General features: G+C 47.9%; 1 protein-coding gene across 5 annotated transcripts in view; it reads left to right on the forward strand.

The window, feature by feature from the left end:
• The window catches only part of MKNK1 (MAPK interacting serine/threonine kinase 1), a 46,575-nt gene that overhangs the window by 9,310 nt on the left and 20,104 nt on the right, over positions 1–17,161 (forward strand). For 2 of the 5 annotated variants that reach the window (XM_047789179.1, XM_047789180.1), the window contains 3 exons: positions 744–913; positions 12,287–12,388; positions 15,054–15,151. In XM_047789179.1, the coding sequence (XP_047645135.1) occupies positions 12,289–12,388; positions 15,054–15,151 (198 nt within the window). In that variant the 5' untranslated portion in view covers positions 744–913; positions 12,287–12,288. Of the gene's footprint in view, positions 1–743; positions 914–10,064; positions 10,088–10,954; positions 11,153–12,286; positions 12,389–15,053; positions 15,152–17,161 lie in introns of those variants that run through there. The other 3 variants (XM_047789178.1, XM_047789182.1, XM_047789181.1) reach the window with 3 other exon arrangements.

A 17,161-nucleotide genomic window follows, 5' to 3' on the forward strand; every position in this document is an offset into this window, starting at 1 on the left:
CATGATAGCTAGCGCTGTGAGAGTAAAAATAGCCGTGGACATGCAGAGTGAAGTCATCAGATGAAGACTAGCAGTAGTCGTGCATTGGGCGTCAGACCGTATCCTGTTCATGCCACCTGCTGCTCTCAGCGTCTACTTTACGTCCTGACTCTTGCCTCCTGCTTGTGAGCCTTGGATCTGATCACTAGGAGATGGAGCCAGAACTCACTCATCTCTAAAAAAGTGGACAACAGAGACGTGGGAGCTTTTACCTTCCGCCTCAGGCTCCTCAGTGAACAGAGGTGTCCATATCTGCCATCCAGGTCCATTTATGGCACCTCGTTAAACCTTCACATGTTTTGTGTCAGCATCTTGTTTTGTGCGGTTTGGTTTGGTTTTGTCTTTTTTACAGCTGCACCCGCAGTGTATGAAAGTTCCCAAGCCAGAGACTGAATCCGAGCTGCAGCTGTGGCAGCACCAGATCCTTTAACCCACTGCGCTGGGCTAAGGATGGAACCAGAGCCTCCACAGGGACCTGAGCTACTGCAGACAGATTCTTAGCCCACTGCGCCACAGCAGGAGTTCCTGTGCCAACATCTTAAACGCTCGGCATCTGATTTTAAAGATGGTGGCAATCTGTGATTGCCTTGTGATTACCTACTTACTGGTAACTGACACATAAGTTTGGGGAACACAGGTTGATTCTATCTTGTCAGCATTTTTACATCCTTTCTGTTTCTGCTTTCTGACAAATTTCATGCCAGGTATGATAAAGCAGACGCCGATGAGGAACTGAAGAAGGCCTGCCACATACAGAGGCCATTGAAATACTTCCTGGAGCTGGAAGACAGCCGCCCCCCTGACAGGAGCATTATTGCATGTGGAGTTTTAAATTTACAGAGGATTCACTTTGCAAAGTTGGGCAGACCTATAGGTAAGTTTTGGATGCAATTTTACTTAACCTTTTAGATTGCCTCAGGTTGAAATTGCAGTCTCCCCCGCTCTCTGAAAGTAGAGCATTCCTCTGAAACCTTTCTTAAGCCAAAATGGTGTAAAGCAGTTATCTTGGGACACATCTTGCTGATGGATGCACAGAATAAATGGAGACCAAGCACAGATGCTCAAAGACGCAGTTCAGAGCTCTGGCAGCTTGATGCTGAGTGTGGTTCTTGGGGAAGGAACTTGGCTGTACCACTCTCACTGCTCAGGGTGCCTTCTGCCTCATACTGTTCGCTGCAAAACAAATGCTAAACCCTATTTTCACTTCATCCTTCTTCATAAAAATGAAACTCCTCCTCGTATGTCTTGTAAAGATACGTACTAATGTGGGTCTTTCATGAAAGCAGAGTGGCGGAAAGCAAACTGTCCAGAAGTGAGGAGACATGTATCTGATGTTGCCGGAGGAAGGGGTGATGTTCCTTCATGGCTCAGCAGGTTAAAGACCCAGCATCGTCACTGCTGTGGCTCAGGGCACAGCCAAAAAAAAGAAAAAGAAGAAGATTTGCGTATTCAGTTGGGCAGGTAGGATTAGCTGGGCCGCCTGCATGCCTGAGATAGTTACCAAGTAGGGAGAAACATGTTTCCATGAGAATAAAATGGCAGAGAGAATCATAAGGAAAACTGTGCAGTAAGCAAAACGTATTTATTTCTTCTTCATTATAACCGACTGTATCATAACCAAAGTCAAATACAACAGAAGTATAAAAATAAAATTCTGTACCCACCCAATTTCATTCTCCCAAAGTAACTGTTGGTAGCATTGACTTGAGATTTATCTTTTCAGGTTTTGTTTTGTTTTGTTTTAGGGCCACACCCGTAGCATATGGAAGTTCCCAGGTTAGGGGCTGAGTCAGAGCTATAGCTGCCGGCCTACACCACAGCCTCAGCAAGGCCAGATCTGAGCCACACCTGCAACCTACACCACGGCTCATGGCAACTCTGGATCCTTAACCCTCTGAGCAAGGCCAGGTATCTAACCCGAATCTTCATGGATACAAGTCGCGTTTGTTACCACCGAGCCACAACAGGAACTCCCAGGTTTTGTTTTTTAAATAAGTGTGACATATAAGAGGACATACTGAGGTGTTCTGTCTGGCATGCTGACCTGAGTGCGCCTCGTGCCTGGCAGGTTATAAACAGTGCCTCATCTGGAGATTGGTTCAGGAGAGGGCTGGGTGAGAATGGCTGTAGCCTGATCTGTGAGTTTTCATTTTTTGCGGCTCTGCCACCCTTCTTCACCTGAAGCTTGCTTTCCAGTGCCATAGTCTTCCCCTGCTCCCCATCCCCAGCTAGCTGCCTTTCCAGAATTCCCTCTTCTCAGATGGTACTACTTCTCTTAAGGTTACCTGGCTTTGGTTAATGACCACGTATTGAGGTTCCCCTCTGTGCCTGGCTCCGTACTAGGCGGTAGGGATAGAGAGAAGTTAGACTCCCTGCCGTCCTTCAAGGAGGCTGGTGGGCTTTGACTCGTCCACCACCTCCGGTCACTGGGCAGGAGCAGGACCAGCTTTGCCTCTGTGGCTTCATTCCCTCTCCCAGTAATACCCCTTGCCTCTTCCTTCCTGTCCCTACCTCAGCGACACGCCTTCCTTGCCTTCCTGCAGGTTATCGTCCCAGCCTCACTCTGCCCTCCAGTCCCTCTCCTGCCTCCAGTTTTTTCTGCCATCCCGGTTAGTTTGATAGCCCTAAAGCACAGCTCCAGTGGCGCCCAGTCCCTCCCCGTTGCCTAGAACAGTGGTTTACAGGTACACTCTGCAAACCCTGGGGTCCTTGAAAACCTTTCAGGATATCTGCAAGAGCAAAACTATTTTCATAACAGCCCAAAGATACTATTTGCGGTTGCAAAGCAAGAGCAGGCAAAACTGCTGGTGTCGTAGCGTGGATCCAGGCAGCGGCATTGAACGTCGCTAAAAGTCATTGTATTCCTCACTGCCATGCACTCGTGGTTTTTAAAAAATGCCATTTTCACTTAAGAAAGTCCTCGATGATGCAGTAAAAATTATTAATTTTATTGAATCTCAACCCTTGAGTACACATCTTTTTAATATTGTGCGTGACACAGGGAAAATGGTCAGAAAGCACTCCTGCTGCTTACCAAAGTTCAGTGCTTGTTGCGAGGAAAAACACTTGTGGGATTGTCTGAATTGCAAGCTGAACTAGTCACTATTTTCATTTTTCCCTGAAAAGAATGGCTAACTGACGGCTGGTGAGGCTGGAAAGTAAACAGGTACCAGATGTTAGAGGGCACTGTAGGCTATGTTAATAAACTTGGGGAGCTGACTTCAGCCTGCCTTTTTCAGCTTTTTATACTATCTTGGTCACACCAATCTGTTCTTTTACTCTTGCCTGCTATTTCTTTCTTTCTTTTTTTAAAAAATTGAGGTATAATTGACATACGACATATTTGTTTAAGAAATACAGCATAATGATTTGATATTTGTGAAATCACCACAATAAGTCTAGTTAACATCCATTACCATACATAGTTGCAGAATTTGTGTGTGTGTGATGAGAACATTTTTTTCTTTCTTTTCTTGCTTTTTAGGGCCACAGGTATGGCACATGGAAGTTCCCAGGCTAGGGGTTCAATCGGAGCCACAGCTGCCAGCCACAGCCACAGCCACAGCAACTCGGGATCCGAGCCGCATCTGCGACCTACATCACAGCTCATGGCAACGCCAGATCCTTAACCCACTGATCAAGGCCAGGATCCTAGCTGGCTTCATTACTGCTGAGCCATGACGGAACTCCCTGATGATCACTTTTAGGATCTACTCTTAGCAACTTTCAAATATTATTTCAAGTATTATTAACTGTAGTTGCTATGCCATACATTATATCCCATGACTTATTTATTTTATAAGTAAAGTTTGTACCTTTTGAGCCCTTTCACGCCCAGTTTTACCCACCCTCCACCTGCTATCTCTGACAGTCTGCAGTCTGTTCTCTATATCTATTAGTTTGTTTTTATTTTTTTCAGATTCCACATATAAGTGAAATCCTACAGGTCATAGAGTATTTATCTTTCTTTGACTTATTTCACTAAGCCTAATACCCTCAAGGATCATTCCATATTGTTGCACATTGCAAGATGTCATTCTTTTTTATGGCTGAATAGTATTCCACTGTATGTATATATGAGTATCAATGGAGACTTAGGTTGTTTCCATATCTTGGCTATCATAAATGCTGCTGCAATGACCAGGGAGGAGCAGATATCTTTTTGAGTTAGTGTTTTCATCTTCTTCAGAAAAATACCCAGATATGGAATCCTTGGATCATAAGGTAGTTCTTTTTTCCTGCTTGCTGTTTCTTAAGCACATACTTCCTTTACCCCCTTGGCATTGCCTCTTCTCATTCCTTCCATCAGGAAATGCAGTGACAGCATTGAGGGCTGCACATGATCCCAGAATCAAAACAGAGGAAGAGGATGGGCCTGGATCTAGACCTTTGGGTCCTGGGAATCTTAGCATCCTAGCCCTGTTTGAGTCCTGTTGTGTATACCACCCCGCGGGCACCTTAGTGGGCCTCGGGCTGCTTTCACTGTAGTGAGCGAGACACTGTGGTCTGCATAATGCTCCCAGCCCCACTGTACCCTGGACTCTGGCGCAAACCTGTGAAATACCTCAGCCCCTTGGAATCACATTCACAGACTGTCCTTTGATCAGGACAAGCTGGTTTCACAGGGAGCTTCTTTCATCCATCATGTGCTACATTTGACAGTACTCTTCCCTTGACCTCGTCCCTGCGTAGTAATGATACCCACAGAAACCACATCAACCAACTGATAGGTCAGACAGAAGGAGAGTACAGTAACCTTGTCCTGATAGCAGAGCTGCCAGCGGAACAGTGGGATTGAACTGGCTCGTTGCTCATCCTACCTGACAGGCCAAAACACAAAATACAAAACTATTCAGAGCAAGGAGAGGAATCTTCTGATAAATTAGGTTTTAGACTAATATAATGATGACAGTGTGACGATAATGCCGTGTGCTTGGATGAACTAGGGCGGAGCTGCCCAGCATTTCGACAGCACAGCACACAGAGAAAAGGATGTCGTTCAACCTGGTGAGAGGATCAGTATCTCCCGGCATCATCAGTGGGGAAGCTCAGTGAAAAGCCTGGATTCTGAGCAGGCTATCTAGATTTAAATCCCAGCCCTGTCGCTCTGATCACTATAGCTGTGCGGTGGTGGCAAATGACGCAATCTCTTTGGACCCAGTTTCCTCACCCCGTACCCAAAATGTGCATAGTAGTTATCCTTGCCTCACAGAGTTGTAAAGATTAAGTAAGTTGTATGTGTGAAACGTGGTCTTTGTAAAACGCTGAGAATGTTGCCTGGCGTGCGGCAAGCACCCGGTAAGTGTGTGTGTGCTGTCACCACTCACTTCCGCTTCACAGAAGTGACGTTCCAGTCTGGTCTCCCCAGTTCCCTGCTCACTGCCTCCTCCTCTGCTCACATTTCTTAGTCTTGACCTCTTCCTTAGGGGTGCCCATCCCCCCTCTTTTCAGTCCTCAGTTCTCTGTTTGGGGGCCCAGCCAGCTGATGACTGCAAAGGCAGCTGAATTGATAATTATGCTCATTCGCTTACTGTCACTGCTATTCCTTCTCTAGAAAACTCTAGTGACTGCGGGACTAACTCTCACAGGTTGGGAAGTGAATCAGAGACCTTGACATGAACTCTCAGGGGATTGGGAGAGGAGCCTGGACCGAGTTTGCCAAGCCGAGTTAGCCAGCAGAATCATGTTCTTGGGGAAGAATGGTCATTTTTGGTGCCCCATGCCAGATGGAGGAGCCGCTCAGTCCTCTCTGGGCTCTACCAGAAGATGGAGAGCAGACCTGGGCAATGTGGCTCATCAGGCTTCCCGGAGAGATGACACGGAAGGGGGGCCTTGGGGTCAGCGTGTGGGCTGAACAGTGGATTGATGCTTGCGTGTCAGGAATACCTGTGGCTATTGTAGTCCCACTGGGTGAGACGCGGCCCCTGGTTGTCTGCTCTGCGAGTCCTGGGCCTTCTCCCCATGCAGGAGCCAGGTTGGTGATTGCATCTGTATCTTTAACACTTACTATGCTTCCAGTCAATACCTACTGACTAACAGGTTTTACAAAGAAAGGAGAATATGCATCCCTACTCTTATTCTTTTGGGGGGTGGGGGTTTGGTGCTGCACCTGCGGCGTGCAGATGTTCTAGGGCCAGGGTTGAACCTGCACCACAGCTGTGACCCGAGCCACGGCAGTGACAACGCCAGATCCTTAACCTGCTGCATCTCCAGGGAACTCCCCCTACTCTTATTTTAATGAGGGAAACAGGATAAAGTTATGCCTAGGAATAGAAACACATGTATTGAGGAGGAGGAGGGTACTGTGGTGGTGAGACTGCACGTGACCTGCCCCTGCTCACCCCTACAACTGACTTGTCATCACCCCTCCGCACTCTGCTCCAGCCAGCCTGGACGATTTGCAGCGGCACTAGCCAGCCAAGCTGCCTGTCCTTCGGGCCCTGACATATGCTCCTCCTCTCTCTCTCCCCAGCCCCTAGCCTGGCTGGTTCCCGCTCCTCCTTCAGGAGTCAGCTGAGCTGTCCCTTCCTCTAGTGAGGAGAACAAGTTTTAGATACCTGTCCTTTGCTCCAGAGTTCTCGATACTCCCATCACAGCCCTTGGCCCACTGAATTGAAATTGTTTACATGTCAGTGGGTTTAAAGTCCATGAGGGCATTCTCTTTGCTTTCTCACTCTAGCACTGGACGATCAGTAGGTGCCCAGTAAATACATACTTGTTGAATGAATACGTCAGCAGTGCTTTCACCTCTAGTTTCTTACTTGCTCCTCGCAAAAGCCTTGTGATGCAGGGAGCCCAGGCCTCACTCTGACCTCATTTCGTATGTGAGGAAACTGCTACTCAGAGAAGTAGCTTGCCAGAACTCACAGTGTAGAGAGTAAGGACCTAGAACAGTGTCTCTCAGGCAGGAATTTTCAATGTTTTTTGTGTTTTGTAGGTTTTTTCCCCACAAAGTTTTTCCTTTTATTAATTTTTTTTTCCTTTTTTTTGGGGGGGGGCACACCCACAGTAGGTGGAGGTTCCCAGGCTAGGGGTCAAATCAGCTGTAGCCACCAGGCTGCCCTATGGTCACAGCAATGCCAGATCTGAGCCACGTCTGCGACCTACACCATAGCTCACTAGTCAGTATCCATGGAAAGGATACTGAGCCACGACGGAAACTCCAAGCTTTTCCTTTTAAAAAATAGCATTTAAAAAGACAAAAATTGGAGTTCCTATCATGGCACAGTGGAAACAAATCTGACTGGTATCCATGAGGATAAGGATTCAATCCCTGGCCTCTCACAGTTAGTCAGCAATCCGGCCTTGCCGTGAGCTGTAGTGCAGGTTGCAGACACAGCTTGGATTCTGCATTGCTATGGCTGTGGTATAGGCTGGCAGCTACAGCTCCAATTTGACCCCTAGCCTGGGAACCTCCATATGCCATGGGTGTGGCCCTAAAAGGAGCAAAAACAATTAATTAATTTAAAAATAGAAATAGTATATTTTTTTTGTTTGTTTTGTCTTTTTGCCTTTTCTAGGGCCGCTTTCCGCAGTATATGGAGGTTCCCAGGCTAGGGGTCTAATCAGAGCTGTAGCCACCGGCCTACACCAGAGCCACAGCAATGCAGGATCCGAGCCACGTCTGTGACCTACACCGCAGCTCATAGCAATGCCGGATCCTTAACCCACTGAGCGAGGCCAGGGATCAAACCCGAAACCTCATGGTTCCTAGTCGGATTCATTAACCACTGCGCCACAACAGGAACTCCGAAAATAGTATATGTTTTCTTCAAGATTATAAAAATGATATAGTCAAGGCACCAATATTCCCGAAATGTTTTTTCTTCCCCTAATGTTGAATTTCAAAACAAAGAAATCTAGGTATGACCTGTAAAACTGTACAGTCAGACTCTAAGTTCCAGTGTGCGTTGGTAAAATATTATTGTGTATTTTGTTGAAAAATAAAATTTGACTAAAACAATAATAGCATTTAAAAAGTAATAAATACCATTGTGTAAAATTTGGAGGAACACTGAAATATATAAGATGAAAGTAAAAGTCGCCCTGTCGTACTGAGAAAACTGCTAAAGATCAGACATGACCTGGACTTGAAAGGGCAGCATTGTTTTTGAATCCCAGTTAAACCACTAACTAGATGTTTGGCATTTAGTGAATATTTAAACTCTGAGTCTCAGTGTCCTCACTTGAAATAATGTGAAATATTTACTTTTGGAGATTATTCTAAGAATTAGAGATACTGTATGTAAAAACACCAATGCACCTAATAGGCACTCTTTCAGATTGTGGTAATGTTAACATTTTTATTTCTGTCTAGTCTTTCTTTTTTTTTTGCTGTTGTTGTCTTCTTAGGTCTGCACCCGCAGCGTATGGAGATTTCCAGGCAAGGAGTTGAATTAGGACCTGTAGCCGCCAGCCTACACCACAGCCACAGCAGTGCCAGATCTGAGGCACATCTGCGACCTACACTACAGCTCATGGCAACGCTGGATCCTTTAACCCACTGAGCGAGGCCAGGGATCGAACCTTCGTCCTCATGGATGCTAGTCAGATTGGTTTCCACTGAGCCACGACAGGAACTCCTATCTAGTCTTTCTGCTCTGTTGTATGTGCATACAAATATGGTTTTTGAAGCACATTTATATTAAATAGATCACTGGGTCCTTACAGGGTTGCTGGAAAGGGCAGGTTTATTTTTTTGGTTTTTAGGGGGTCTTTTGGCTGCTCCCAAGGCACTTGGAAATTCCCAGGCCAGGGAACGAACCTGTGCCATAGCAGCAATCCAAGCTGCTGCAGTGACAATACTGGATCCTTAACCTGCTGCACCACAAGAGAACTCCGGGCAGGTATTATTTTTGAACCTAATTTGTAGATGAGGAATCAGAGACTCTAAGAGGCAAAAGGACTTGGGCTTGGTGCCACATCTGGTTAGGACTTTGTCTTGGGTCTCCTGATGCCAAGCTCTCGAGCTTCCCTGCCAGCAGTGTGCTGCCTCTCCAGCTCCACCTCCAGTACACAGGATACACGGTGTGGCCACCAAAACTTGCCCAAGAGGAAGGCAAGGGCCGCAGGCAGTGAAGTGCGGGGAGCCTCCACGCCGGCTGGGGTCCGTCTGCAAGCACGAAGGAAGTGCTCCCTCCTCCCTCTGAGATAGCAGACCCACCGCCCAATCCCATAGCAAAGACCAGGCTTCTTGCTAGACACTGAAGGACCTCTCAGCTTTGCCAAGAGGGAGTTTATCAGGGAATTCACAGCCTGAATAGATAGCCATACTCTGTGCCACCTGCAGAGCAGAGGTGTGCTCTGTACACTTGGTACCTAGAAGGCCTGGGTGACAGGCCTGCCCCTAACCCTGAGTATGTGCATCCTGTCACATCATTGTCATTTCAGTGCGTGTTTTCTGATGCCTGGTACGTCTCTGATGCTGTGCCATGACTTACAGGAGCTGCCAAGATGAACGGGCAGCAGCCTGGCCTTTAGAAACACTGGGGGGAGCGTAAGAAATAAAGCCAGTGCTTTAGTATAGCTGCTTGCAGCGGGTTTGGGAGCAGAGGATGGAACACCTGGCTCCCGTTCTGTTCAGTAACACCATTTATTTGCATAGGTTTCCAAAATGTTTGCTCAAACCTTAACTCATTCTAAACGAGGCGAGGGGAGACGCTTGAGCTGGCTTTGATGGCCAAGACAAGTTCTTAGGCCCAGGGAAGGAGGTGAGCCCAGGACCAGCTTGTTTGTAGAGCCCTGCACCCCAGGAAGCCTTTATCAAATGATCGCACGCATAATAAACTAAGATCCCAGTAGGGTGTATGCACAGGCTCCAGATGAAGTCTCAGCGCTTTCGTACGATTATGACGCATCTCCATCCCCCTCCCCCTGTAAACAGGGAAGTTAAGTTTTTTTTTTTTTCACTTCACTGTCTTCCTACGTTTTTTTCTTCCTAGTTTCAAAAACAACCCTCCCTCAACAAGTTCTGTTTCCAAGAAAAGTCTTAACCATTTGTCCTTTCTGGCGCACCCTCTTCCATTGAAACCCATGCAGAATAGACCAGGTACTCTATCCTTTTGTGTGCGGAGCCATAAAATCTAATACAGCATGTTCGGCAGTGCTCAGAGGTTTGCTTCTTCTGCAAGAGGCTCCTTCAGCCCTGCCGTGGTGAAAACCAAGCATAAATCGCCGCTAACGGGGTTTTCTAGCTACAGTCATAAGTGTGTCTGGGCGTCCCCCGTGAACCGTAACACCACCACCTCTCTCGCTGCTCCTCTCCATTGCTGCCTTTGGGCTGTTTGGCTTGTCCTTCGGGCCTCCTTCAGAGTGTGGGCCGGGGAGGGAGAAGGGGAAGTGAATCCCAAATCTGTCCACTCCACACTGGGCTTGCAGTGCTGGGGAGAAAATGGATAGGGGCAGCGGTTGCCAGTGGACTGCACGCAAGGGTAGGGCGAGAGGGACAGGGGTCCCTCCTCAGCCTGCTGTCCCAGGGGCCGGTACCCCCTTTCTGGGCTCCTGAATATGGGGACCCTGTGTTTGATGTCTGCAGAATTTCTCACTATGTTGGGCGGCCAATCCTTTTAGTTTACCTTGGTGAGGGTGGATCTTTGGATGCTGATATTTGAGTTCAATTATTTGAATTCATAGTGTGTTGTGGTCCCCGGATAATAGCTTGTGCGTGAAGCTGTTAGCTAGAGCTGTATTTTGAGATCCTCTGTGGATTCCTTGTATCCATGTGTTTATCTGTTCTCTGAAGTGTAAATGAAAGTCTGCTGTCATCAGATCCTAAAAATGGAAGGAAGAGTGCACCTCAACTGAGCTGGCAGACACCTGGCTGCCTACCCAGGCTCTCTGGATCGTGGCATTGAAACGTGCCATTGTTCTATGTGCTTTCTCCTAATGGCTGTTGTGTACTTGCTTCTGCGAACAGAGTCCTGTAGACGTGCATCGGCTCTAATCAATCTTCCTGAGCAGACTTTGCCATCCATTTCTCTGAGCGCGTTCCGCTGGGGTCCTCTGAGAAGCGAGTGGGCCTTCCCCTCGATGGGCAAAGAGCCAGCTTCCATTTCGAAATCTCTCGGAAAAAAAAAAAAAAAATCCAGCAACCCAGAGCCTGTGTTTATTGAAGGTTGGTCTAAAAGTCCCTCACACTGTATGCCCCATCAGCACTCGAGCGCCTCTATTTTAGAAGGATGTAAAGGTTTAATCACCCTGGTGGGGATTTAGACCCCGAGACTTGAGAGAAATCTTATTATTTCTAACTGCAGGCAAAGAGTATTAAGGCTCCACTCTGGATCAAGGGCATGACATGTTCTATAAGTAATTTATCTTTAACAGGGGAAGGGCCTTACTAGAGTTTCTTAGAAACAGGTCTGTGATTGGGCACCGGGTCATTATTCCTCCTTTTCTCTTTCCTCCTTCCAGTCTCCTGCTTATTCTTTCTGTCCCTACCCTGTCTTGCCCAGTCTGTCCAGTGTCTGAATGTCTGCCTCGCAAATCCTCCCTTTAATGTGGGGAGCCAGGTGCTTGCCAGTGAGAGATGATAATGTTTTTACAATAAATGACCGCATCCAGCAGCCTGGCGTGGACCCGTCATCCGCAGGCCTGGGAACGGACCCTACCTGCATCCTCTCAAATAAGGCGCCGAGGAGGGAGAGTATGTGCTCGGTCTCATGGGCACTCACGTCTGTGCTCTTGGACATGAAGTAATTTAGGGCCATCCTCAAGCCCACCCCTGCCCTGTTGTACCTTCACAGAGGCGTCTCCACTGAGGGCCTTTAGAATCCCTATGCACTTCCTCAGGGCGGTTACTGAGCATGTGACTTCATTTGCATGGACCCCTCCCACCCCTCCAAACCCACCTCCCTTCTTGCTTAGCTCCCTGGGTCCTGCCTCTCTGGTGCTGAGGTGGGGGATGTCAGAGGTGGGATTCTGCTTGGGGAGTCATCGTTCCGTCTGGGGACTACAGTTTGGGGGCAGCTCTAAATCCATGTGCTAATGAGCTTGGTTAGAGCAGGCTTCTGCTAACCTCTTTTAATCTAGCCCATCTGTCTGAGTTCCTTTCCACAGTTAATGATCTCCTATAATGGTTTTGCCTTTAGTTTTGCCTCCTGGGTCAAAACAGATCAATAGTCCTCACAGATATTTAAAAACCATCCGTGTAAAAGCTCCTGGGTCCTCCCCCTCCTTTTTGCCCTTCTGGGTGAACGGATAGCTTGATCAGCACAGCAATGTTTCCCTTACGTCTCTTCTTTTCTCCCAGAGATGGGCAGCAGTGAACCCGTTCCCATTGCAGAAAGTGACAAGAGGAGAAGGAAGAAGCGGAAGGCCCGGGCCACCGACTCCTTGCCGGGGAAGTTTGAAGGTTGGCCGCTCTCTTTGCTCTCTTAGAGCTGGGTCCCTGGCTCCCAAGTGTGGGGGGAGCGTCTTGGGAGCCCATGGGTATAAGTCATAGGCTGCATCATCTTGGAGCCAGCTTCATGGTTCTCTGTGTGGTAGGCATGAAAGATAGGGTTGGAGAGTTTACAGAAAGGAGTGAGGCGGGGTGGGGGGGGAATGGGAAAAGCTCTAGAGGAGGCACAGGCCTCCTTGGAGTGGTCTGAACACTGCATCAGGGATCGGACGACCAACCTGTCACACTTGCACATGGAGCGAGATCGCCTGGTGTATTTCAGCCCTTTTTCAGATGTGATCGTTCCCTCAGCTGGTCCTGAAGGGGCCGAGGGGGAGAGCAGCATATAAGAGGGGGAGGGACCATTGAGGGCCATGGCTGCAAATAAAACTTCAATCTTCTAACAGCAGAGAATTCAACTCCTTGAGATTGCAGCTACTTATGTGGGTCTGACACCATTTTAAGAGCATGTTGTGTTCAGGAGACAGGATGTTGGGTCATCAGACATTCTGAACACTGTGTGTGAGGCCCCGGGCCCAGTGCTAGTCCTGTTATCACCGAGCAGGGGATGGGATGAGTGGCCCACTGGACACTTCTGTGGAGGACCAAAAGGATCCCCCTTTACCTGTCTTTTCTTTCATTACGAGGCCTGACATAGCTTCCCCTGTGGTCCCTTTCCAACACTGCAGACACATTAATGAGTTGATCGTTTTGTAGAGTGGTCCTAAAAACAAGCCCTTTGTGACTCAGGAATATTGGACCTCCAGCCACCAACCTACCCTGACATGTGCAAAAGCTAACACTCAGGGGTCCATTGTGAGAGAAGCATGTCTTAAAATACAAACAGCAAAAAAAAAAAAATACAAACAGCAGTGTGCTCTCTTACAAACACCTCTGAGACCAAACCGTGATGGAACCAAGAAGGTGCTTAGGGTAGGGTTTTTCCTGTGTGTTTATCTTTAACTCAGACAGTAGACGTGGGGGGGGGGGGGGGGTGGCAGTGGGTGTGCAGGAGGGGAGTGGACAAAAGTCCCAAGCTTTTTAGAATAGTTTCCAAATCAACAGATCTCTTTCAACAAACACAAGAGTATTTCCTGTTATTCAAGGATCGTAGTTACAAAGTTCCTTATGACTAAGAGTGATAAAATCTAATTTCATGGTTAAAAAGTGTTTTACTCAGTAGTGTGTGGGTTTAAATGCTAGGCCGCCTAAAGAGGAAAAAAACTGACCGTGAGGGGAGAAGGAGGTCAGCTCGGCAGAGGCTGTGATGGAGCACGGCTTCCCTTGGAAAGGGGTCAAAGAGTTGGTGCTGTTTGTGAGCTTGAGGAGGCCACCTAAGTGTTCTTGCAGTCCAGGCCTGTTGCTGTGTTAGAACTGCTCTGACTCAGCACCCTCAAAACCTCGAGGCATCCGTTTGCATCCTACTTCTGTCTCCTGTTTCCTGTGGGTGGCGTCCTGAAACTTCTTAAAAACCTCTAGTGACTTCCATTGTGTATGGTATAAAATGAAACAGTGCTTTATTCCTCTTTGTCTCACCAGTGCCTAATAGAGCTGGACACATAGTAGGTGCTTAAGAAATAAGTAGCTGAGGAGTTCCCGTCGTGGCGCAGCAGAGGTGAATCCAACTAGGAACCATGAGGTTGCAGGTTCCATCCCTGGCCTCGCTCAGTGGGTTAAGGATCCGGTGTTGCCGTGAGCTGTGGTGCAGGCCACAGATGCGGCTCGGATCTGGTGTTGCCGTGGCTGTGGTATAGGCCGGCAGCTGTAGCTCCGATTCCACCCCTAGCCTGGGAACCTCCATATGCCACAGGTACAGCCCTAAAAAGCAAAAAAATAAAATAAAGAAATGAGTAGCTGAATGAATGCTGTCCATTCAGATCACACCCCTCTGTGAAGATCCCTGATCCCCTGAACAGATTTAACCTTCCCCTTCCCGCACTCTTTTTACTGTTACTTGTCCCTCTGTGATAGCACTACTGACCACTGCTTGGTTTATTCCAGGGTCACTTGTGTACGTGTCTGTCTTCCCCACTGGATTGTGACTCTCAAAGGGCAAGGACTATGTTTTAATCCTTACTCTGTCCTTACTATGAGTCTAATATGCTGTCTGACACATAGTAGGTGTTTGGGAAGCATGTGCCCAAGGGAACACCTTTCACTGACTTTGTCTCTAAAATGAGGAACAGGGAGTTCCTGTCATGGCTCAGTGGTAACGAACCAACTAGTATCCATGGAGATGTAGGTTCAATCCCTGGCCTTACTCGGTGGGTTGAGGATTCGGCTTTGCCATGAACTGTGGTGTAGGTTGCAGACATGGCTCGGATCCTGCGATGCTGTGGCTGTGGTGTAGACCAGCAACTGTAGCTCCAATTTGACCTCTAGCCTGGGAACTTCCATATGTCATGGGTGCAGCCAGAAATAAATAAATAAGAAACAAACAAACAAACATGATCCTGCAATGTGGCCTGGTTGTTGTGAAGCCCAGGCCCATGGCTGGGAGCACTGGCAGCCTCCCTCGTCGCTGAGCGCTGCAGCGTCACTGTGTGCCCACGTTGTCAGACTAGGGATGCCAAGTGACAGAGCTCCTCTTTCCTTCTTTGCAGAGGGGTGACTCATCCTCTGTTCCATTTCACCCTAGATATGTACAAGCTGACCTCGGAACTGCTCGGAGAGGGAGCCTATGCCAAAGTTCAAGGTGCCGTGAGCCTGCAGAATGGCAAGGAGTATGCTGTCAAAGTGAGTGTCTCATCTGGATGCTAGCTTGACTTTGCAGAGAGTCAGTCTTAGCTTGTCTAAAACCAGATAAATTTTATATTCCAAGAAATAGTGGCTAAATGAGCGTGAGAGCTCTGAAGTTGAATTCAAATTTTGGTTTCTCCTGGCTTGCTTTCTGTGTAACCTTGGGCAAGTGATGCTACCTGTCTGTCCTTTAGTTTCCTCATCCGTATAATAAGCTGCTGTTGCGGCAACACAGGATCCTTAATCCACTGTGCCAGGCCAGGGATTGAACCTGTCCCCCTGCACTCCCAAAACACTGCACCAACGAGGGAACTCTGAACCTATATAGTATTGTTGTGAGTATTACGTAAGTTAATACGTGTGAACTACTTAGAACAATGCCTCTGATGAATGGAAGTTAGATTCAGGGAACAGACAGTCAGATGTGGAGTTAGAAGGCCTGTCTGAGCTTCTGTGGGACTTGGGGCAAGTCACTGAACCTCTCTGAGCCTCGGTGCCCCCATCTCTAGAATGAAGGTAATAAATACCTGCCCTTCCTGTCTCTTGGAATGGTCATGAAGACGAAAGTGGCTCCGCAGTTAACGAACCCGAATTGTATCCATGAGGGTGCAGATTAGATCCCTGGCCTCACTCAGTAGGTTAAGGATCAGGCATTGCTGTGAGCTGTGGCGTAGGTTGCAGGCGAGGCTTGGATCCCACATTGCTGTGGCTGTGGTGTAGGCTGGTGGCTTTAGCTACAATTGGACCCCTAGCCTGGGAACCTCCATATGCCTCGGGTGTGGCCCTAAAAAGACAAAAAAAAAAAGTGAACTGGTAGAAGCTGAAACACTTCACAGGTTATGGGATGCTGTACAAGTGATGGCCAGCAGCGTGGTGATGAGAATGAGAGCTCAGCTTTGGGGCCAGAGAGTTGGCTGCCAGCTGCATGACCTTGGAGTGACTTACTTTGCCCCTCTGTGCTTTGGTTTGCCAACTCCACATGGAAGAAGGGATGGATTTAGGGCAGTGGTTCTCTGTGTGGCCCCTGTGCCAGCAGCAGCATCACCATGGCCTGGGAACTTGTTGGAGATGCAGATTATCCGCCCCATCCCAGACCTGCTGAATCAGCAACTAGGGGTAGGCTCCCGGCAACATAAAGATTTGCCCACAGGCTCAACTTGATAAATTTTTTTTTTTCGTCTTTTTGCCATTTCTTGGGCCATTCCCACGGCATTGGGAGGTTCCCAGACTAGGGGTCTAATCAGAGCTGTAGCCGCCGGCCTACGCCAGAGCCACAGCAACTCAGGATCTGAGCCGAGTCTGCGACCTATACCACAGTTCACGGCAACGCCAGATCCTCAACCCACTGAGCAAGGCCAGGGATCGAACCCACAACCTCATGGTTCCTAGTCAGATTTGTTAACCACTGAGCCATGACAGAAACTCCTCAACTTGATAAATTTTAACAAGCAGTCCACGTGATTCTGGTACCCACCAGAGTCTTCAGATCATCTACCTGAGCCACCTGGTCTAAGCACTGCCTCATATAGGCAAACCCAACCAAACTGGCTCCTAAAAGAAGCATTTCTTCTTTTGACCAACTGGTCATAGTCCCAGTTGGATTTATGCTAAGCCATGTGCCTTTTTGTTGTAGTATTGCTTCATGTGGTAGTAAAAGTACTGTCTTGACTCCTTTTTGGAAACAAATCAGTATAAATTACAAGTAATTTTTTTTTGTCTTTTTAGGGCCACACCTGCTGCATATGGAAGTTCCCAGGCTAGGGGCCTACACCACAGCCATAGCAATGCAGGATCCGAGCTGCATCTGCAGTCTACACCACAGCTCATGGCAATGCTGGATCCTTAACCCACTGAGCGAGGCCAGGGATCGAACCCACATCCTCATGAATACTAGTTGGGTTCGTTAACCACTGAGCCACAACAGGAACTCCAAAATTACAAGTAGTTTTTAAAAAAAATTCCTAAGTGTGGTTAAAATCACAAATGTAAATTGATTTTCAAAGGTGT

The sequence above is a fragment of the Phacochoerus africanus genome, chromosome 8 (assembly GCF_016906955.1).
Source record: "Phacochoerus africanus isolate WHEZ1 chromosome 8, ROS_Pafr_v1, whole genome shotgun sequence".
Taxonomy (NCBI): Eukaryota; Metazoa; Chordata; class Mammalia; order Artiodactyla; family Suidae; genus Phacochoerus; species Phacochoerus africanus.